The sequence below is a fragment of the Tauraco erythrolophus genome, chromosome 3, assembly GCF_009769465.1.
Source record: "Tauraco erythrolophus isolate bTauEry1 chromosome 3, bTauEry1.pri, whole genome shotgun sequence".
Classification (NCBI taxonomy): Eukaryota; Metazoa; Chordata; class Aves; order Musophagiformes; family Musophagidae; genus Tauraco; species Tauraco erythrolophus.
The window spans coordinates 57,680,960-57,704,611 of NC_141467.1; the positions used below are offsets into that span (position 1 = coordinate 57,680,960).

Here is a 23,652-nt window from a genome sequence, read left to right on the forward strand (position 1 = left end):
TAATTTTTGCTGAATAATCACTGATATGCTCAATTTTCTTCACTCACTGTAAAGAGAGATCTGAAAAACTAATCCCACAATAGAGGGGGCTTTAGCCCATCTAATCTCAGGCACCCAAACTGAGCTACCCGTGTTTTTCTCAGGCGTATCTAGAAATGTAAGGGTTACAGTGAAGGGTGCTGTTAAGTTAATTCTTGAGTTTAAAGTATGTCTTTTAAAGCACTTAAACCAACTTGTACTTCTAAATATTTTGCTAGTCCCAAAGCCGGTAAGTTTTAGATCCCTGAAGCAGTTCTGAGAGTTCTGCAGTTTGCTGTAGCTGCCTGTATAACACTTCCATGGAAGTTATCTTTGGCCTCTTCCTACCAGGCTTGTTCAGTAGGCTTATTTTCAAAGAATGTCAACCTGAGTAATTTAACATATTATTATGCCATTGGAACTCCTCGTGTTAAACTTCAGGTTTTACTGTCTTAAAAGAACTTCAGAAAAAATGTCTCAAGTCAAAACACAGACAGAGGTTTTGGGATTTTAACACCTGAATGTATTACTTAATGCTTTTTCATAGAATCGTAGAATGGTTAGGGTTGGAAGGGACCTTAAAGATCATCTAGTTGCAATCTCCCTACCGTGGGCAGGGACACCTTCCACTAGATCAGGTTGCTCAAAGCCTGATCCAGCCTGGCCTTGAACACTTCCAGAGATGGGGCATCCACAACATCTCTGGGCAGCCTGTTCCAGTGCTTCACCACCCTCAGAGTGAAGAATTTCCTCCTCATATATATGAAACTAAGCAGATATCTGATCAACTCTAGTTATTCTTAAACTAAGTGCATTCTGTGAGATGGTATAATGCCTACCAGAAAAACACATCAAAATGCATTATACGTTAGTACATACAGAAGTGCATCAATAGTGAACTGCAGTCAAATGTGCAAACCACAGACAGGTGCCAAACAAAATTGGTGATTGTATTAGATTTAGAAGCCAACAGATGTAGACACTGACAACACAAAGAGGACAGATTTTTAGTTAGTGTGATAGAAATTGAGATGCAGACATCAATGACTCTGAACTAAAGTTTAAATAAAAGGAGGCCTCAAATAATTAAAGAAGGTTGTTTTCTCAAAAAGGAGCAGAGAGGTAAACTTTTTGTTGTTGTTGAAATGGAGCTAAGTGTAATGTGGCAGCCTGCTGCTAAATACAAAGAATGATAAATGCACATTCTCATCTGTTCATCTATTAGGTCTGTCACCTACTGCTTGATATACTGGTTTGGCATTGCTTGTTATGCCAAAAAACCAAAAGTTTGCCAAATCTGTCACACTAACTGAAAAAAAAATCACATGAACTGAGCTCTGTTACACCCTTTTGGAGTTGGAAGATAATTACTGCATCTCAAAGGGCAGGAAGGCAGGGAAGGTATCTGTTGACAGGTGCGGGCTGGTAGGAGGCTGCAACAGGGTAGGTGTCACACTGCCAGTGTCTGGAGCTTTGAAACCAGCATAGTCTCCAAGGCACTTGGATCTTGGAAACTCCAGTTTACAAAAGGTTGAGGAGGGATGGGAAAGGACAACAGAAATGCCAGAAGTTGGTTTACTGCTCTATAGGGAGGAAAATCAAGTGGCTTCCCAAGCAGGGTAGAAGTCTTCCTGAGAAAGGTTGCATGTTCTTTCCTGCTCAGTTGTTAAGTAGGACGCGCTTGGATTTACTTTGTATGTAAATGACCAAAAAAAGATTGGTTGCTTTGTAAATGAGAGGGAGGGAACAGGGTTTTATAAGAAGTCCCTAGGACCTTTTTCATGCCAATAGATTACTTGCAATCAGCACTGGCAGAGAAGCAGAACCGCTGGGACAAAGCCATGCTTGAAATGGCAAGAGTGAAAAAGGTGGGAAGCTCTGTCGTGGGCTCGGTAATGGCATCTCACATCTTCTGGGACTGCCTTCCAAACTAGATTTCTGATGGTTTTGGAGTTGGAGAGAGTACTAAACCCAGCTCTGTTACTTGATTTCTTTGCTTGGAGTCTTTGTGCCTTCCATATACTGCTGCAGAGCCAGGCCCTGAGAAGGTGCAGAGGACTTACCCAGGAACAGTGAGACAGTGTAGGGCTGGGCTGTTAGTTAACAGTAAGTCGAGAAATCTGCCAAACTATGAAGTGTATGGGGGTTTTTGTTTTGGTTTTTGTGATTCATGCACAGCTCATAAAAACAGCAGTTCTTTCCTTTGACTCTGGAAGCCTTAAAATTAATCTTTCAGTTCATGTTTTCAACAGGAAAGCATATGTAAATAGTGATATACACTGTTTTCTGATTTACTGTCTGAGTTTGTCCATTTCTGTAATTTGTCAAGCTATTCTCCACTCAGTAAATTCCTGGATAGCAGCCACGATGGGTTTGCTTGAATTCTTTCACTTGCTAAAAATAAGTTGGTTTTGAAGTTGTTTTCTGTAACTGCTGAGGATACTTGAGGCAATAATAGGTGACTGTCAGCTGATATTATAAACTGTTTTCATGCAACATCACATTGCTGGTCCTTGGCACAGGGGGAGGAAAAAAGATCTGTGCAGTATAGAAGAAAACATCCACTGCACTGAGACACAGTAGCAGAAGCCAGGGCTCTGTGCGCACATGGGAAACAGTTCCTGGAGACAGAGTTTTGAAAATACATCCTCAAATGTGCTAGAAGGCATTTGATTTAAATTACCTTAATAACATTCTGTCCTAACTTTTCCTCCTTGGTCCTTCAAACTAACAGCTATGGGTACTACTCTTCATAGTGTGACTATGATGTGCTTCTAGATGCTGTTGTACCTGGTTTTCTGCAGATTGCCTCTGCTGTACTGTCTTTTTTCACTTAGTTGCTTTGCTTTCAGCTTGCTTTCTCCTATCCCTCTTGCCCAATTCTTGTTTTGTTTGTTTTTTTTTCTTTTTTTTAGTCAGTACTCATTCAAAATTAAATTAATGTTTTGCAGCATTTCCAGGGATATTGTCCTAGAAGCCCCTTCTGTGTCAGTTTGTGCGAATGGGTTCAACAGGTAACTAAGTTTGTGAATGTAGCAATAGCTACCAGAAAACAAGTTCACAGGGAGGAAAAGTATGTGCTGAGAGGGAGCAGGTGAAAGCCTCCTGAGACCAGGTAAGCCCCGGAGAGCAGTAGTCCTGTTGAATCCACTGGACATCCCAAGATCCCATGAACTCCAAACAGCAAGAGTTTGCCAAACCTGCCCGAGTTACCAGGTTGTGTAACTCAGTTGGGTCTGAGGAAGTGGCAAATGTAGGCTACAGGGCTGTATATACACCCAGTGAAATAGGGACCCCCTGAGGGACTTTTGGAATACCTGCCTGGAAGGCAGTGGCCCACCAGCCCAACCCCCTGGCTGGGCTTGGCCTCCCGACTGTCACTGCAGCGGGGTGACACAAGGGGTTGTGGGAGGGGGAGAGAACCAAATGCACTATGTGAATGAATAGTCGTCGGCTGTTAAAAAGATCTGCTCCATTCTACTAATAACAGCTTAACTCGAAACATTTTCTAATAAACATTAGTCTGTTTCCCCCAATGCAATTCTCCCATCAGGGAAACAGATAGTATAATACAGGGAACTTGCAGCTATGTGTAACTTTAAACATTGAACAAATCGTTAAGTTTCTGTCCTGAAAAATGCATAATCCTTTTTCCTATCGGTGTCACTATATAGGATTTTCTGAGATTTCTCTTTAAATTGTTGTTAAAGAAATATATTTTTTTCTGTGTTTGACAGTCTTCCATTTTCCAGATCCTCTAGATCTTTATCCTTTTGGTTTTTACCCCTTGATCTTTTTCCTGTGTTTACCAGTGTGGAAGGAGTATTTTCTTTAGATGTCTTGGTAGGTGACTCTTTAGGAGACGGGAACCTATTTTAAAACCAGTGCAGCCTGTGCGTGTTGGGGAGTTTTGAGGAACTGAACTGTGCTTGCTGGTTTATGCAGAGCGGTGATATGATGCCAGTGTCTGCAGCTGAGAGCTGTGCAGGGCCTGGCATGTAGTGGGAGGAAACGTGGCATCTTTTCCTCCCCCTTGTTTTCATTGCACACCTTTATCTCTCCAAAAGAGAGATATCTCTCTCTTCCAAAGAAGACTCCAGCTCCCCATCGTTACCTTCCTCATACCCACTAACTAAGACCTCTACTGCATTCCTTTGTCCACGTAAATTAAATTCCACCTTAATGATCTGGTGTTTCCTACCACTCCCTTGCCTGGGTGCTGCTCTGGCATCTCAAGCCAGAAGTACAGGTCGAGATGTTGGCATGGCTTACGGAGCAGGTGGAGACCTGGCAGTGCTACTGCACACAGCAGCAGGCAAGTGCCAATTATTTCGCCTGGCCATAGCCATTGCACTGCTCCCTGTAGCTCAGGCAAGTACCTGTATGCGGGCAAAAAGTCAGGAGCTGTTGTTGAGATGCACCTCTTTGTTTTGACCTTTACAAATATCATCATCATTAGCTTCCAAGCTTTAGGAAACTCTGCTACGAGGACTTGTCTTTTTTCTTTAAGACTATACGAATGAATTTCAGTGTGGTGGTGTTCCTCAAATCCCTCTCAAACCAAGGTCTACATGCTGAAGACAATTAAATAGTTGTCTCTGTCTTCAATATGCCATAAATATAACTTTCTTCAGAAAGTATAGTGTAGAAAATATTCCATGAGCAAATTAAGTCTCACGTTTCTGAGAGAATTGCTGTATCTTTCCTCAGATGTTGCCTGTTAGAAGTTCTGGTCAACACCTTCTGATGCAAGATTACTACTTCTAACCAGAGTGTCCCATCCTTACAAGTTTTTGGAGTAGTGCTGTTAAATCCCAGCTTAAGTTCAGAGGGGTCTACTTGAGCAAAAGCCAACATACCATGAGGCATTTGCTGTTCCTTTGCCAATAGGATGCCTGAGGTTTGTCAGCTGTGCTGGAATCACTTTCCCCATTAAACAAATGGAGGGAAAAAAGAGTACATTGAAAAGCAAAGCTTAAGAGGCTTGGAGAGATTCAAAGAAATGAAATAATAACATGTTTATTAGCTAATTCCCATTCTGGTTTGGCTTTAAGGTAGCTTCAGCCTTCCAGTCTGCTAGCAGCCTTCCTAAGCTCTCTGCCAGGATGAGTCACAGCTCCTGGAGCTGGGATCTAGTCCTTTAGATGAGCCATCTTTAAAGGTCTGTTTACCTTTCTCAGATGATAATGAATTGGAATGAGAATTGCGTTGTGTTTTCCTCCCCTTAAAACTGCATTTTTGATGAATATAAGTTCACACATGGGAGCTTCTTGCACCTGTCAGTCCCGATTCAATCCAAGCACCCCTGGAATCTTGTTTGGTGTAGTTTCATGCTGTTACGTAGAGAGAGATGCCTTTGGAATACCCCTCCCTGCTGGGCTGTCTCAACTAGCTGACTAGGAATGCAAAACAAGCAATAACCAGAGCCCTGATCTGACTGTAAACCATTATTTACCTGCTAGGAATGATATTTCCTGCTGACTGAGAGGTGAATTAAGAAACTTAGCCGCGTAACCCTAGTATGTAATTCATGGCACAAATTGAAACCCATATATGGTTGCTCCTTCTTATGTTTCTGCAGCCTGTAATGTAGCACTTGAGAGAATGGAGGTGAGGAGAAATCTAGCAATTGTAAGCGATTGCATCTGGGAACATGAAAGGGAATGGGCCTTAATGTGGCTGCTACAAGTGGGCAGCATCGTAACTTCATTGCTAAGTGAGACACTTCAAGATTACCAGCATTTTTTGTTGCATTGGTGAAAACATAGGCTTTCCTGAGTATCAGTTCATGTGTTGCTCAATGGTAGATTTTTTTTTTTTTCCTCTGAAAAGATGTTGAGCCAAGTGGAGCAAGGCCCCAGTTGCATGACACAATGATCATAACTGATTGCCTGGACTCAGAAGAAGGCTGGTCAGATGAAGAAACAGCAATGTGCCTGGCAATTATGAATAAACTCTGAATGTAGCACTGCATAAGGGACCTCATAGATTTGCTACTATATGAGGGACATCTGATTGTTGTGCAGATGTGTTAGACACTGGACCATTGTGAATGCAGCTGAATTAGGGTATTGTAACGAAGGGCTTCTCCTCATTTCATTTATAGCATACGGCTATTGCATCACTGACGAACCAATACAGACAAAGACCATTCAGTGAGTCTTTTTTTTCGTGTTTGCTTGTTGAACTAAAGGTTTTCATGTTTTCTTTCCAGTACCAAATTGCTGCAAGGAATAGTTCAAGCCGGCAACCAGGGCAAGTGTTTGGATGCTCAAAGTAAGTATATTTGTTTGTTACAGTGCTAGTGACTGAGGAAGTATCCAAGAACTTGTATTTGATGTCTATAAGGCAGTAGCTAGATAAGCTTGGTATAAGTAATAAATGATATTCCTTTGCAACATCTTTGACTGTGTAATTACTAGATTCAAGTTATCAGGAGTTATCCGTGAAACAGAAGTTATAAAAGCTAAAGTAAATGGCACAGACTTTTTGGGAATAATTGGGTTTTGACTGGAGCAAGAAGGAAATGTTAAAGGAATAAAAAAGGGAAGACTAAAAGTGAACAATGAACCTAACTTCTCTCTCCCCTTCTATTTGGGAAATTATATTCTTGGTGCTGCTTTGTTAGATGTTAGCACTTCTGTATGTTATCGGTACGACCTTTGTAGCGTTAAGCCTAAGCAGTGCAAACTACATGAAACACTGTTGTACAGGATTAGTAATTAATGTTACATAACATTTGTAAGATCTTGTCCCTTTTTAAATTCCCAGCTATAGGAGGCTAGATCGCATCCCACCTGAGCTGGATGTTAATTTAAACTGTCCAGCTTGGCACCTGTGAAATCCGTGAGGGAGTCACCTGTGGAGAGTGGAGTGATAATCAGTGGTACCAGGAGAGAGATCAGTGATTCCAGGAGGTGGGAGGCCCACAAGGTGGCAATGTTTAGAAAGCCTTCGGAAAGGATGCGCCTGGAACCGATCTGGGCTTCCTGCGGTTGCGGTCGCTTGCTGCCCTCTCATCACTGCTGCTGCATCTGCGCTATTGAACACGAGATCTTCACTGGTGCCAAAATGGGATGTAAGATACCCAGCAATAAACCTCCTATTTGGACAGATTCACTATTGACAAGGCTCACTGAGCTGCGCTGGATACCGTACGTGCCTTTTCCCTTGGCAAGGAACGTGCAGCAGCATTAGTGGTTTGCAATACAGCGTGGGGTTTCTTTATTCATAGCTAGTGCTGAAAATGTGCATGGCACTGAAATGATGCTAGGGCTGTGTAATGAAGAACTTTCGCTTTTAAAACATACCAATGCATTTCTGCTAATGCTTGAAAAGCTGTTACAGTGTAGAAATCCTAACTTTGGATGTAGGAGGCATTTCAGTTCGCAGCTATACTTCGTGTTTTGTAGTTAAAAGGCTTATGTCTGAGCTATTTTAAAGACTTGTTTCACAGTGAAACTAGAGATTTGCTCCAAGTTATTTAGTGCCCTGAAAAAAAAAACATAAATATATTTGCAGAAAGATTTCCCCAGATATATAATAGACATGAGAAATTATTCAGGATAAGTTCTGTGTGAAATCCAAGAATTGCCTGTGTTCACTGGCACAGATGCAAGTGAGGAGAAGAGACTGACACTGGGAGAGGGAGAGTTAAACGATGAGCCACAGAGTTCAGATTTGTCAGGCTGTGGGAGGAGAATTCTTTTCACAGCCATTAGACGATACGGAGGGCTCAAGTGCACCTGGAGATTCTCAGAAGAACCACAGTCTATAATTTAGAGCTGGAAAGAGGCTTGTACACCTCAAGCATGAAGCAATAGCTGTAGACTATGGGAAGCATCTTAAAAGCAAGAACTGGGAAAATGGAACGTCCTCCCACTGTGGACCCGCTCCTCCCCGTGCAGGTGTGGCAGATGGAAGTGCAGAGAGGCAATGCCCAGCGCTGAGCCACAGTGGGTTTCAACTACAGCTTTCTACTCTCGCATGGAGTAGGTGCCGCTGCTTAAAGTCAAGCTTCATCACTGTGGTTACACTGGCCTTGTCACAAGTACTTTGAAACAACAGGAAATCTAAAGAAAACTGTGAGCGTTGAGATAGCATGCAGCCACCAAACGGACATTTATAAAAGCAGACTGCATCCTACCTGTCTCATACAACCTACCTTATCTGACACGTGCAGATTTCCTGCAATGAGTAACGTTCTCTGTGAAGCAACTGAGAGCTTTCCAGTGTATTCCCCCTGGATTGCTGCTTACTGTGTAGCCTTTCCTTTCCAAATCCCTTAGTCCTTATGGCCTATTATACATCAAAATAAAGATCTAGCTATCAGCCTCCTAATACCAGAAATTCATTATATTGCTAGAGAATTAGCTGAGCTATTACAATTGCAAAAGCCAAATCCATGTAATATGCTATTATACACTAGTCTTCGCTCAGGAAACCTTCTGGTCGGGTTTCAGTGCCTTCGAGCCTAACAAATGGGTGTATTTTTTTCATGGAGTTAAGTTATATGGACATCAGCATGAGGGATGGATGTTGGAACATCCAAGGAATTTTACAGTTCTCACATCAAGAGTTCTCGTGTGCAAGATGCAGATAAGGGGGCTTTTGGTAGTTACAATTCCTTGCTTGATGTACTATCACTAAAACATTTAGAATACACCCTAACATTAGAAAGCAAGTCTGGTTTCTGCTGGAACATTATCTCAGGAATTACCTGTTATATTTCAGTAATTTTGAGATAGGGGAAGAGAAAACAAATATATTAGAAATACATATATACATGTGCATGTATAAAGTATGTTTGTATGATGAACTACTAATTCATGAAGCATTCAGGGGCAGTCTGAACAAAAAGGCGTGTATGACCTCTTCTCTTCACTGCACAGAAACAAATGTTCTCTGGCCATTTGTGCTAAAGGTGCATATAGCTATTTAAATCGGGCAGACTAAAGAAGCATTTCCTCTCACTACTTTCTCCCTACCTCCCAGCACCAGCACTGGTGCAGAATAAAATACCACTTCTTGATAAATGTGCTTTGTTTCCTGCTTGGTTGTTTCCCACTGCTTGTTTTTCCCCAAACTGGTCCACTTAGTTTCCATCAACGAAGACTTGACTTCCCTAAGGGCTGCTTTGTACCTTCAGCCAAATGACTTGAATATGATAAGGGGGAACTTCTGAGCTGAGTGGCCTGCTTTGAAAGCATTTGCATTCCATGGAAACACCACAAGGTCCCTCAAAATATAGTGGAGGACATCTGTTTAGGAGTCAGTCCTGTGTAGGACACAGCTGCTGTATAGCTGGTTTTGATCCGACATGAGAAAACTGGAGACCTGAATCCTGAACCTAGGAGAGCAGAGTTAACCGAAGCAAAATGTTTGTTTATGCGTGCTCACCAGCCACATCCCCTTCCTAACTTAGGAACTGGGTAGCTTGGATAGCCTTTTATGGTGCTGTCTGAAAATATTCTGAACTTTGGGGCGATATTTATTTTTTCTGTGCCTAATACCAAAAATTATCCCACAGGAGCTCAGCAAAGCGGCTGACTCATCAGGAACGTAACTTTGCTTTTCAAAAAGATAACGTGTGGTTTTGTTCAGAGTTAATAATGAGATCCTTTCCAACGCAGAAGCTGTAAACAGCACTGACATACATTCACAGTTCCAAAAACACATAAGTCTTGTGGTTGGGGGTTTTTATTAAATAGAAACCTCATTTTCTACTGTAATGAGGAAAAGACACTGTTTTCATGACACTAGTACCTTTTGTGCTCAAAATGTTACAGAAGCCTTTTTTTATTTTATACAAAATATAACTGTTCAGAGGTTACAAAATGTTGCTACTTTATGCCATGACTGTTGAAGCCATGACAATATAAGCTAATACAAAAAAAAAAAAAAGAATTATAGCCTTGTTTCTAGTCATCTTTTGTTGACTTCTGCATTTTGTCTCTCAATGGTGCTTCATTTGAAAGTTGGAGAATATTTATTAAAGGATTATTCAAGTAATGATTTGAATTTTGTTCTGGCAGAAAAAAAATATATCTTTTTTTCTCTTAAGGATCTTAAGAAATACTAATTCTTGTCAGATATGTCAAATATTTGTAGTGCATCCAGATGCTATAAAAGTAATTGTGTCATTTTTCAAAGCAGTTTCTAGATTTTATAAATATAGTCTTACCAAGCGTGCACAGGACCTACCCTGATTCTCTGCAGTCATCCTGAGTCTGCTGTCAGGCTGGATCTGTTAGGAAAACAGAGGATCTTTTTCTACTAACCTGTTGCAATGCTGACTGCAGGTGTGATCACTTACTGATCAAGTTAATGTCCAGAAGGTCCTAACAGCAAAGTGGTGAGTAGCTCTAGATCTCGTCTAGGAAAGGGAAGGCAAAGGGAGGAGAGGTGGAGAAAGGAAGGCAGATAAAGGAATGGAAGAGAAAGCTGGGCTGGCACAGTGGAGACTGCATACATACAGTGGTGACCTCCAAGTGCTGCTGTTGTGGATGTGATGGGAGGTGTGTGGAGCTCAGGGTGCCATGACTGTGTTCTCATCCAAACTTTCTTCTCTATGAAGTACGTGTGTCCCTCCTCTGTGGTGTGGTAGGTGCTGTGTGGCACACCTGGCCTCCTTCTTGATGCTGCTGCTAAAGTGTGCCTGCACATCAGGTGCTGGGATGCTGAGCTGGGGTGCTCAGTGCCTCCAGTAGTGGGGTAAAATCCAGGGGCTGGACAGGTTCCCAGCAACCCACCATGCCTACTAGGAGGCCAAGAGTAAACAAAAGGCTTAAAAGAGCTTATTCAAATATTGCACTTATTTTTAAGGAGGGTTTTTTGGTTGTTGCTGGCCTTCATGGTTATTTTTTCTTACTCCAAGTATCAGCATTTTCCAATATTTCTCTGCAATCACTGAGACTGGAAAATTCAGTTTTCATTAGCTGACTGCTGAGATTCTTATATAATTAAGTTGCTCCACGATCTGCAGCTTCCAGAAAAATCACCCTGTATACTGAGTCACAGCAAAGCACGCGTCACTGGCAGCACGCAGCATGCTAGTGAGGTCAGGTGGAAGTGACACGTGTTTAATTTTATAAGTTGTTCTTCCAGTGAAAATGTCGCTTACAATAATGGCTTCTTAGAGACTTGTTTAGCCTCAGGTAGAGTGTAGGAAGGCCACTGTTGTGTGTGCTGCTGTTGCATTAAAATGCAGGGTGGCAAAATTAGAGGTTTTCAGTGTCTTGGGACCTAGTAATTTGTTGTCCTTGATAGGTTTCCTGTTGTTAACTCAGGGCTTGCACTCAAGCCCGATGTTGTAATCATCTGTGTCGTCTTGCACGTTTGTTCCTACCTGAGCCTGGAGCAGGCACAGAAACGAGTGTGTGGTGGGAGGCGCGTACAGATGGGCAAAGCCAATGGCAGCTGGCTCAAGTCTTCTTGAGATCTGGCACCAAGTGTACACAGCTGCAGCCCCCATTAAAAATCCTCTCTGAGTGATTAGACGGGCCAGGTACATGTCCTGGTTACCGTTTAGTGTGGGCAGTGCCAGTTTTACTTCTCTATGAATACCCGTTACCCACAGCAGGAAGCTGGCAGTGCCCCCACGTTAAAGTTTATGCAGTGGCTTCCATTGGAGCTTCATCCTCTTATACAAGGCCTGGATTTGGCTCGCTGCTAATGACCTGAGCGGGCTGCATGGCATAAATGTCTTCTGAACAGCACTATAGGAAACACCCTTAAGCTATATGATATGTTTCAAAAAGAATAACTGGTCCTCGTCTTGTGTCTGTGTAAAAGAACGATACTGACTGTGCTAAAGTATTTTTAGTCTTGGTCTTATTTCATAGCTAGGATCTCTTTTTTCTAATATAAGAGGCTTCGTGTAATCACTCTTTTAAATCTACAGCTTATGTTTGACAAGTAGGTCATTGGTTAATGGAAGCAAGTAAATCCAGCTGTTTATCTTTTCAGTAAGATCATGCACTTTCTGTATGCTCTTGTCTGCTCAGAATGGAGATGTGTACATTTTTAATGGCACTCCCTCTATTTTAGAGTGGGGGTGTGAGCTTTATATTACACTTCATCTGTTCCCTACATTCAAATAAAGTAAAGCCATAGCAATACTTCAGCTGGTATCGTATTCGATCCACTAATTTATGGCAGCAGTTCTGGTACTATTAATTCAATTACTAGGTGTGATTTTTAAAAGTTGTTAATTTAACTTTGTAAGGAAAATTTACTGTTGTACATTGCTTGCAAGTTTTCTTGCTTCCTCGTTTCTCCTCCCCAAGCCCCAGTATCTGTGTGTGTTGCTGTTAGCAGATGCACCTTCCACTAAGGTGCCACTAAGGCCATGTCATGGTTTGATGTTGGGGGGGGGGTGAGGGTTCTGGTGGCAGGAGAGGAGCTTTGCTCCCTGTGACCTCCCTGGTTTTGGAACCGGGTCAGACCTGGTTCTGGCCACCAGATCAGACTCCCATCCCCCTCAGGGTTGAGCCAATAGGGCGCCTCTGCGAATTGCCCTATTTAAGTCGGGACAAAGGAACTGGAAAAAGTGTTTTGCCCAGGAGCAAGGAGAGAAGAGAGGAGGGCACTGCCCCCGCTCCCTGGCTCCTGGCCGGGAAGCTGCCTGTGTTGGCCCGGCGCCACCCACTGAGGATGGCAGCGGCGGAGCCGGCTGGGGAACTCAGGGAGCATCCCATTCCTGGGGTGCCCACTGGGCTGAGTTCGCCCGGAGAGAACTGAGATCTGAGAGAAACAGCTGCATCGACAGCAGGTCAGTGAGGATGGAGCGGGAGGAGGTGTGCCAGAGCTGAGTTTCCCCTGCAGCTGGTAGTGAGATAGCAGGTGGCCCCCCTGCAACCAGGACGGCCTCAGTGGAGCAGAGACCCACTCACAGCCCGTGGAGAGGAGATGCCTGAGCCTGAGGATGGTCGTGTTGGGACACACGACAAGGCAGAGAGGCATCTGGAGTCTGCATGACGACCCACGCCAGAGCGAGTGGCTACAACTCCCTAAGTATCCGAGACTGTGGTAAAGCCCACACTGGAGCAATCTGTGGGGAAGGATTGTTTCCAGTGGGCTGGACTCATGTTGGAGAACTTTGTGGATTTTTCCTCGTGGGTAGGGGATCCACTGGAGCAGGGGAAGAAGGTGTAAGGACTCCTCCTCCTTTAAGAAAGAAGCAGCAGTAACAGCACAGAATGAACTGACCTGCACTCCCCCAGTCCCTGCCCCCTGCGCCGCTGGGGGGAGGAGGTAGAGCCGGGAGGAAAAGGAAAGGGGGGGTGGGGGGGCGGTGCTGGGGGGAAGGTGTCGATTTTAAGATCTGGCTTTGTTTCTTTCTATCCTCTCAAGTAACCGGTTTTGTTTTCCTTTGTCCTTTTAAGTAACCATCAATAAACTGTTTTGCTTTGAGAAAGCCCTGTCTGTTTTACCCGGGACCATGGTTGGTGGGTGCTCCCTCTGTTCTTGTCTCAACCCTCAGTCCCTTTATTATATTTTTCTCCTCTCCACTTTACTGGAGAAGGAGAGACTGTGTGAGTTTTAGTTGCTGGATCAGCCTAAAACCACGACAGGCCAGCAGTGGCTTTCTCCCAACTAGCTTTGCCTCTTAACAACCAGGCAAGGGTGGTTTTGGCTAGTTTGAAGTTTCAGGACTTCAGAAAGTGCTTGGTAAGCTTTCTGTAAGGTGCTTGTATCTAAATAAAACATTCGCAGCACTAGATTAGTGAAGGGCTCAAAGCATTCTTGGAAACTTGGCCTAATTTGTCAAATTCCAAAAGTCCTCTTAGGGAATGCCTGTCAGCGAGAGATGCTTCCTGACACAGTTTACAATTATTTTTTTTTTATTTCATAATACTAACATAAGTGTAACATGGTTAAAGCTGTCTGAAAAATATTTTTTCTCTTCATTTGAAAGCTATTTTAGTAATAGACTTTGGATAAACACTAAAATGATAGTGCAGATTGACTGTTTCAATGGGAAAGAGTCTATTTTCCAGTAATAAATGAGGAAACTAAAACTTCATGATTAGTAATGATATTGTGTAATGTAGTAAGGAAATTGTACTTAGAAGAACAATTTCTTGCTCTCAAATGCTCCAGTATTTGCAAATAGTAACTATCACTTACAAGCCTACTACAGATCTGAGTATTTAACAGCAAGTTAAAAAGCACGTGTGTAAGGAATTATCAAAAGGAAAGAACAGAGTGCCTCAGAGGCTTGCGTTTGGCCTGTAATGAGCATGAAATAGCTAAGAGCAATTCTATTTGAATGGCAAGACAAATTTGTGTTTAAAAATTGTGTGTAATACATGTATTTGTTCTGGCCAGAAGAGGAAGTGCTCCTTGGTTCCTCTGTGAGCTACTGATGGAAGGCAAATCCTCGCAACCTGTTTTTTCAGAGGTGCCTCAGGGGGTTCAGCTCTTTACTATGTCAATGGCAGCAACGTGTCACACGAGGTGTGCAAATCCTGGGTGTTATGCAGCCTTCAAATACAGGTGTCACTTCTTGGGATGGCTGCGTGGGAATGTGCATGCACCTTAGCAGGCAGGTACTGTAGCGCATTCCGCCCAGCCTGGATGAAATGAGACATAATGAACTAATGACGGTGTGTTAGCTGGGCAATAGGTATGCTGGGACTTTGAGGGAAGGAAACCAATTTGTCCCAGCTTCTCTGCAGGTGGCTGATGAAGGAAAGTGAAAATTACCCAAGTGCTACAAAGGATTATGCCCGACAAAGGAAGGGTGGAAAAGAAAAGGGAGGAAGAACAATGGGGAAACGTCAGTTGTGGAAGAAATCCTGAGATAAAAGGGAGGAGACATTCATCTAGTTGTAGCAATGGAGAAAAGGGATAGGATTTGCAGAGCTGGAAGTACTGCATGGATCAGTAAGCAAACCAGGGAGGAAAGGATTGGAACCCACCATAGCAGTGCTGAGGGTGAAGCAGAGGAAGCTTGCACAGCCTTGTGACAGTAAGTGCTTTGAGAAAGCTGGTCATAAGAGCGGGGCCTGCTTCCATGCTTATGAAATGAGGAAAGCTGATGGAAACTAGTTTTTGTAAAATGCTGTGAATGTCTCAGATAAAAAGCAGTTACTAAGAGAAGGGGCAGGTGGCATACAAACGAAAAGGCACACCACCTTCCATGTAATTTCTTGGCAGTCACTAATTTGATGGGCACAAGAGACACGTTGGCTTTGTAAGAGAATGATTTGTAGCACGCTGTAAGGATGTGAGGAAACTCTTTGTAGAGTGTTTTGCAGCAAGGCACCGGATTCTTGGGCCAGGGTTTGCAATCACAGAAACACACACACTGCTGAATGACTTGGCAGTGTGATTTTGATCCCGGTCAGGCATGAATGCACTCTATTTCTTTCACATTAGCTGGAGTATGTAATAATGTTTATGTTGGCTTTTTGAGGGGTGTGGGAGGACAGACACTTAATTAACAGTTTCCTGGGACAAAGTAACCCCTTCAAATCTTGATTTGTAATAATCCAGCCCTTTCTGTCAGCTGGTTGAGGAATTTTTGACCCTGTAATGGGTAACCAAAATTTTAATTGACTGTCTGCTGGAACCATTACTTTCTTGTGCCAGCCTTCTCCCTTCCTCTTTATCAGTGGTCAGTGTCTTGGACAGTTTGGTAAATGTTGACAAATGTAATGTTCCTTGCAATGGATTATAAACTCTGTGTGAGCTTCACATGTTCTGTATCTGTGATGCTGATACTAGACAAGGTGCAACACTGGGTGCTGAACATATCTTAGCCAATAATCATTCCAAAGCATTTAAACTTCTCCTTGTGTTATATGCAGGTATCGGATAGTAGAGCATTAAATTACTTGGATAACGTGCAAATAAAATGGCTATCTGCTTCAAAACGTTTGTTGGACGGTATGAACAGAGATTCATTGATCCCAAGAGCTGTTATTAACTATTCTTGAATTCATAGTATGTAATATGAATGCCAAGTCAAATTTTCAGCAGAGTAGTGTAATAAGTTATGTTGGAAATCATCGTCTACAAGTAAAGGTATCACTTTAGTGTGGGATACAGCCATATCGGGTTTTCACGTTAGAAACTTCTGCTCTTGACGAACGGTGTTGCAAAGCTTCTCATTGGTTGGCTACCGGCTTGATATGAGCCAGCAGTGTGCCCAGGTGGCCAAAAAGGCCGATGGGATACTGGCGTATATCAAGAATAGTGTAACCAGCAGGAACAGGGAAGTGATCCTGCCCCTGTACTCGGCACTGGTGAGGCCGCACCTGGAATATTGTGTCCAGTTTTGGGCCCATTAGCAAGGGGTGATAGGACAAGAGGAAATGGGTATAAGCTTAGTCAGGGGAAATTCAGGTTGGATGTTAGAAAGAATTTCTTTTCTGAAAGGGTTGTCAGCCACTGGAATAGGGAGTCCCCATCCCTGGATGTGTTTAAGAATAGGGTGGATGAGCTACTTAGGGATATGGTTTAATGGGAGATTAGGGACGGTTGGACTGGATGATCTCTAAGGTCTTTTCCAACCTAGAAAATCTATGAAATCTATGAAATTTGTCTTCCCCCATGCCCCAATGTTGCTTTTATGAAATATATTATTAGACTTGAAACGCCTTCAAAGTATATTGCCGATATTTTCAGTGTAGATCTGTAAGAAAGACCATCAGAGGCAGATTGTCCACTCCTACCTGTTTTTTGCCTTCTTTCTGCGTTTTTCCAGACACTTCTCTCTAGCCCCAAGAAAGCCAAAGATTTCTTAGCAGCTGAAAATATATAAAGAATTACTAGACTTCTCTTCTACACTTTCACATTTCCAAACCCTCCCAGGCTTTTACCATTTATAACTTGTTTCATTGGTTTTGTTTAGGATACAAATATCTGAAGCTCTGACTTTTTTCAGTGCTGACAGTCGTAAGATGTTCTGTATGGAAACTTCAAAATCCCAAATCCCCCTCTTCTAGAACAGCAATCTCACTTTCATTTAACTGAGATTTTGTTATTCTCTGAAAAAGTCTAGGAATACAGATTACCTGAACATTTTGAATGGTTTTGGTTTGGGTCCTCATAGTCTTTAGATCTGAACTCTGACAAAAACAAGCCTAGAAAACTAGTTAACACCTTGGTGCAAATGGAAGTGGCAATGGTAGATCTAGAACAGCTCCAGCCAGATAACTCCATGTAAATGCATGTGAATGAGCCATGAGTCAGCCTCCTGCCTCGATTCATTTCAATCAGTATTAAAGGCAAAGTGAGGTAGAGGAGTTTTTACTTCAAGCATTTATTGATCACAGCCTCCGTTTACAGGTTTTCAGAATTGAAAGCAGCTCCCCAAGGTATGCCTGAAACTTTGCTATAGCCCGGCAAATATTACCGAATGCCGATGTAACAGACACTAAAGAATTCAAAATTTTGGTTTGGTCTGGACTTAATGGAAGTAAAAACAACTTATCTCTGTAACCATCCTTCACCAAGCATTTCCTGCTCTCACTGGATCTTTTTGTTATGTTGGAGGTGTCAGATAAAAATGTTTCAAATTTTCAGTGTGAACTTCTTATGTTTTAAGCATAGAATCCTTTGATGTATACCGAAGAGTGCTCCTTTTTAAATAGGAATTCATTTTTTTTCTTTAAAGCAGTTGGATTTAGCTAAACCCTGAAAGGGTTGGATTTAATAAATGTCCACTAAACCTATTTAGTAATTTTAATCTAACAATATTAAAAGTATATAACTAGTCTTAAAATATATCTTCTATTCAAGGGTTTCTGAAATCCAGTTTCTGTGGGGAAAAAAAAAGAAAAAAATACAACCCTGGTTTTGCAGACAGTGTTTGAATCTTGAAATAATCCTCTGATTTCCATTTGATTTCCACAGTAACTATAGAAGGTAACTGCTGCCTTTTAAAATAAAAATACCACAGGCTGTGACTCTTCAAGACCTCTCTTTTTAGTGAGGAATTCATACGCTAATGGTCAGATTGGATTTGAAGCTTATAAGGCTAAATTTTCAAGAATACTTAGCTGAGAAAGACCCCAAGTTTTATTTTACTCTTCCTGACAGGCACAGAGCACTTCTTAAAATATGAAATGTGACCTCTGAAATATAAATATGTCCATATATTTAAAAATAGACTTGAATTACCTCATAGGGATGTGGTCCATGCACATTGTGTAATTGGGACAGCCCTCTCTCTCTCTTTCTCTTTCTCTGTCTCTCTCCAGGGAAGGCAAATAATCAAGACTTTGCTTAAAGTGGCAACACTATAATCCCCAAGGGTGGGAAGCTCATTCTTTATCTACAGGATGTCTGGAGTGATAAGTAGCTGTTTTATTAAAACTCACGCAGTGTTTCTTTGTCCTGACAAAATTATCATTTGCTGTTCAGTGTGGTGAATGTAAATGCAACACGCTCTGAAATTTAAGGCATAGAATGAAGCAATGGGATGGAGGTGGGAGAATTTGCTCAGTACCATGTAAACAAAAGTTTATAAAGTTCTAGTTTTGAATTTTCACTTAAAGTGATTTTTATGTCACAGTCGGACCTTTCCTTTGGGCTGATCGGTGCGGTTGACGGTGTGTCAGTGAAACGGTAAATGTGAGTAGTTCTGCGTAACCCAGGTCAACCTGAAACTTATCATACACCTCATCACATCTGATATACATTCACTGTGTTAACGTCATTGCCGTTGCTAATTTCTTTATGGATGTTTCTGTGTAATGCGTTAACATTACAAGTTAGAACTGTGCATTAATTTAGGCTGGCGCAAGCCAGTGCTCTCTAATAGATGTGCACTTGCAGATACCTCATTTGTACTTCCCGTAGATAACATGCGAATCTGGATTCCTAAGGCTTCTGGTTTTAATTTATTAAATGAAACTTTTATTTGGGGTGTATATTATCAGATATTGGACTGATTCTGATGCAGTCTAATTAAGTATGTTCATGGTCATATCCATCTTACTGAATTTACTCATACTGGGAATAAAGCATGTCTATGTACCTTAATGACTTGGGGCTTCTTTGAACAAGAAAGATATGCCCAAGACTTAACAGAGTAACTTTTTTTAGCTCTTCCCAAACTTTCATTCTGCTTTACTTTATTCACTTGGCCAACAGTGTTTAAATTTGGAAACAACTCCTTCAGGGAGAGGCTGTTTCTGCATGGGTTTCTGATAAACACACGCACTTGAGTGCTAGAAATAACTTTGATTTTGCTCTACAGTGTGTAAATATGTTGCTTTGCAGAATTCTTTTAATCTTCATCCTGATAAAGGAAGACTATGAGAATACTTAAATTAGAAAAGCAGACTACATTGGTCAGGACTGTTGCTTTACAAAAGCTGTTACTACCTTCTAACTGTTTCCTTGCCTGAAATCCGTTTTTCTCATTCTCTTTCCCAGTGGAAAAACAGCACTTGTGACAAGAATGTTCATGAAACTCCTCTGAAAAGAGAAGTACATGGGCCAACATAATTACGCTTGCGTAGTGTTTGCTACAGTTTGAAGTTGTAGCTGAGATGTATTCCGAGAGCAGTGCAAGGAATATCACGCTGATTGCTTTATGAATTTGAGCATGAACAGAGATGTCAGAGGTGAGGGATGCTTGTGGGCCACTCTAGGGTTAAATGCATTTTTCTTGATCTCATCCCCTATCCAACCCCCTGCCCTCCTCCTAAACTTATCCAAGCAGTGGGGAATTTCTTCAGTCATTAGTTGTATTTCTACTTCGGCTATGTCACATACAAAGTTCCCTAAAACTGGGGATTTGTCTTTTTTTAATGTTCTGACAAATATATCAGCAGCAGTCACTAGCATGGCCATCGCCTCTGTTTTCATAGGCTGTGCATTGGTCACTTCTTATCAGTATTAAAATACTCATAATTTATTTCCACATTAGCTGCCTAGTATAAAATTTTGGCTCGTGCATGCCTGAGGCCTTTATAACACTGCATTTTGGGCTTTTAGGGGATTTCACTCTTGGGCATTATAAATTACACTGCATGGTCTTTTTTACTGCAATAAGTGAGGCCTAGAGCGAGTAAGGAGAGGAACTGAAAATGAAAGCTCTGAGGAGGAAGGACCAACCAGACTTCAGCTTTTTTTCATCTTCAGCACAGCTGGGACTCGCTGTATTCTCTGGGAAAACATGCGATCACCTTGTAGCCAAAGTTGAGTGGGAAATGGGGAACAGCAGGCTAATGTGGCACGGGAGTGGGTTGCCCTGAGAGGATGTGACATCTCCATCCTTGGAGATTTTCAAGATTTGTCTAGACTATGGTCGTGTCACCAAACGTGTTGGTGATGATCCTGCTCTGAGTGGGAGACTGATGATCCTGCTCAAAGTCGGAGATCAGACTGGATGACCTCCATAGGTCCCTTTCAGTCATTGCTTCTGTGGGTCTCAGTGCTTGAAGATATATTCCATCAGGTTTTATAATTCCACCCTCGAGCATTAATTGCTTTTCTGGCTCTTTGCTTTGCTTAGTCTGCATATCACTTGTGAGTATTAGGTTTCTGTACTTCCAACATACCATAGGTGGAGGGTTTTTGTCAACACCACGCTGACGTCTTACTCTTCAAGCTGCTTTTCTATTTGTATGCCTACTGCCGGTAAAAGCTATAAAGGCAGCACAAACGCGCAGGCACCTAATAATAGCAACAGGTTCCTCTTTCTCGTTCTGTGTCACTGGATCCGTGTCTGAGACCTCTTTGCTCAGAACAATGAAAGTGGGAAGAAGACGCTGGTGACTTCCTGCACATAAAGATAAGAGTGGTGTTTGTGGGCCATGCAGTGCTCAGAAACGGAGATGTAAGCACAGGGAGTGCCATGCATATGGAATCTATATTGTGCCCTGTACACCCCAGGCTGTGCTAGATCAACTGAAGAAGCATGTGCTTTCTAAAAACCAGTGCCAAACTTCTTTTGCAGAGGCCTGGCTCAGGCTTTATGAAGGTAAGGTACTGCATTGAGGCAGCATGTGTTTTCCAATCTTTAATCCTAATGTAGAGGCAAGAAGGGGTCTGAAGCGAAGCTGTTGTGCTGTCCTCACCTGCACTTCTCTCCTATAGCTTTGCCAGTACATGTTTTAAACGGTTTTGGAGACTTCAATAAAGAAGCTTCTGTTCTTTGCCACTGGTGAAGAAATAAAAATATTTTTACAAGTTAGGGTAGCAGAGTGTTTTACTGCTGGCTGCCTAGCAGAGCAGGTAGGGTTATGTCTAGCAGCTAAAAACTTGCTATAGATTATTTTTATATTCTGTCACCATGTAGCATTTCTGGCTTCTCCATGCTCTGGAGTGTTACTAAGACACTTATTGGCCTTTTTAGCAGAAAGTATTTTGTTGCTTGTTTTGAAAAAGACTCAAAGGCAACTTTCTCTAGTGGGTTTACTGTTGCCAGATGAATGGAACATTTTTCAATGAAGTATGTCAACTGCAAACAGCCATAGGTTGGTTACTGAAAGCAAAATTTGAGTATATTTGAAAACTTGGCAGAAACAAGAAATAAAACCTCCTGCCTTGGTGTTCAGAGGACCATGGCGAATTGGCAGACTAATTTGAGTTTTGTTAGAGATTGCTCTCTGTGTGTGTGTTTTAACGTATACATCTGATTTAAATCCAAGTAGTTTCTCAGCAGTCCAGGTACTGTGCAGTTGGTGTTTGGTTATTGATTGTATTCACCTTACAAGCTCTCTGTGAATCCAGAGTTTATATCATAAGCGTAGTCATGTAAACTAAGCTTTCAGCAAAGTGTCTGAAATGTTAGATAAGGATTAGTTAAAAATTCATAAAATCGCTTTCTTCATGCAGAAACAAAAAATCCAAGGTATAAACCTGATGAAACTCACATGTCAGAACTTCTAAGTTTTAATAAAAGATCAGCATGTGCCTCTGAGAACATATTAGAAATACTCATATTGCTTCCATTTGACCTGCCACCTTAAAACTCATGTTAAAAGAGTTGAATTTGGGAATGGGTTGGGGTTTTTTTGTTTGTTTTTTTTTTCTTTAAGATGTTGGTAGATCTGCCCAAATTTTTTTTCTCTTTTGCATCTAACAGCCTTGAGGTCATAGAGAGCTGTTTAGAGACTTCCCATAGTTCCTCTTGCTATTTTTAGTTTAGAGAAAACCAGTTTGGATGAGGCTTTGAGCAACCTAGTGTAGTGGAGGGCATCCCTGGCCATGGCAGGGGGTTTGGAACTAGATGATCTTTGAGGTCCCTTCCAACCCAAACCATTCTACGATCCCACGATTCTATGAATTTGTAAACAATTGGATAGTTTGTTTTCCTAATGTGGTAAACGTGTGAGTTTTGATCCACTGTTGCGACATGAGCATAGGTTTTGCCGCAGTGAAGTTCAGATCTACTTCTGAGGATGATCAAGACTGCTCTTTGGTTAATGTCAAACTTTGAAGCATGTTGCTGTTTAAGCAAGGGAAGATATGCAGAAATCATAGAGATACGCAGAGGGAAATGGACTGAGGGGGATAAGAAACCCTCTTAAACAAAGGAGAGGAAGTGATGAGGAGTGGTGTAAATGGCGATGCTAACGGAGCCAGCAGCACCAGCAGTTCAGTGCTACTGCCTTGGCAGGTTTTGTCCCTTTTTGTTTCTGACCCAAGCAAGGTTTTAAAGGACGTGCCATCAAATGGTTTCTCTGTGTAAGCCTGAGAGCAGGAGAAAGTTGGAAATGTGTGATGCAGCTTGACAGGTGTTTTGCTGTGCTCTCCAAGTGAAGCTGTAAGCAGGGATATAGAGCTTGGTAACTGGGACATCCTGGTGCTTGAGGGTGGGACGGGAGGCTGGGTTCAAATCCAGGCGGAGCAGCAGCCACAGGAACAGGAAAGAAAATAGCGCCAGTGAACTCAGACCTTCTTATGCTTTTTTACGATGAGGAGTCCATGATTTCTGACATCCTTCTATCCTCTAACCATTTAATATTTATGCACATTAACGAAGCGTCTACCGCATTGAACACACAACCTGTTCATGTGAGCTGCGGCCAGCGGAGCTGGCAGGCGAGGGCACGCTCGGTGCCCTGGAGATGGCCACCGCGGCAGGCACACCGAAACGGGGTGTGTGTGGAGGGGGGGGACGTTAAGGAGAGCTGGGCGGTGTGCCCCTCTGCGAACTACGCTGCTGCCGTCTGGGCATTGTCACAGGGCAGCGTGCTGCGGGGGCTCGTTTCGCGCTGATGGCGAAAGCGTGAGCCCGAAATAGCTCCCCAGTGTCAGGGACAGGCGGGGGATGTCGAGGTATCGGGGAAAGGCGGGTGACGATAAGTCGTCGGGCTTTGAGGTCTCGGCCGTTCTCATGAAACCAGGGCGAAACTGCAGCTGCCGTTGTGCTGGGGAGGGGAGGCGCGGGTCCCCTCCCCGCTCCTGGCGGGGGAAGGACGTGTTCCTGTGCCGCGCGCGGAGACGGCGGTGCCGCCCGTGCGGCGGGATAACGGTGCAGGGGGGTGTGCGCGGGGCTGCCGCTAGCGCTTTGTCTGTCCGCACCGAGAAGGGGCCGCCTAACGGCGCGGGCCGTCCCCGCAGCCCCGCCACCCGCGGGGGACGGCGGATCCCGCCGCACACGCGAGGCCACCGGCTCTTTGTGCGGGGGCGCGGGGCGGGGCGGAGCGGAGCGGGCCCGGCGCG

General features: G+C 42.9%; 1 protein-coding gene across 1 annotated transcript in view; it reads left to right on the plus strand.

The window, feature by feature from the left end:
* Positions 1-23,652, plus strand: part of MAPRE2 (microtubule associated protein RP/EB family member 2) — a 94,653-nt gene that overhangs the window by 12,123 nt on the left and 58,878 nt on the right. The window contains 1 exon segment of the mRNA XM_086609267.1: positions 6,233-6,294. Within this exon segment, the coding sequence (XP_086465393.1) occupies positions 6,233-6,294 (62 nt within the window).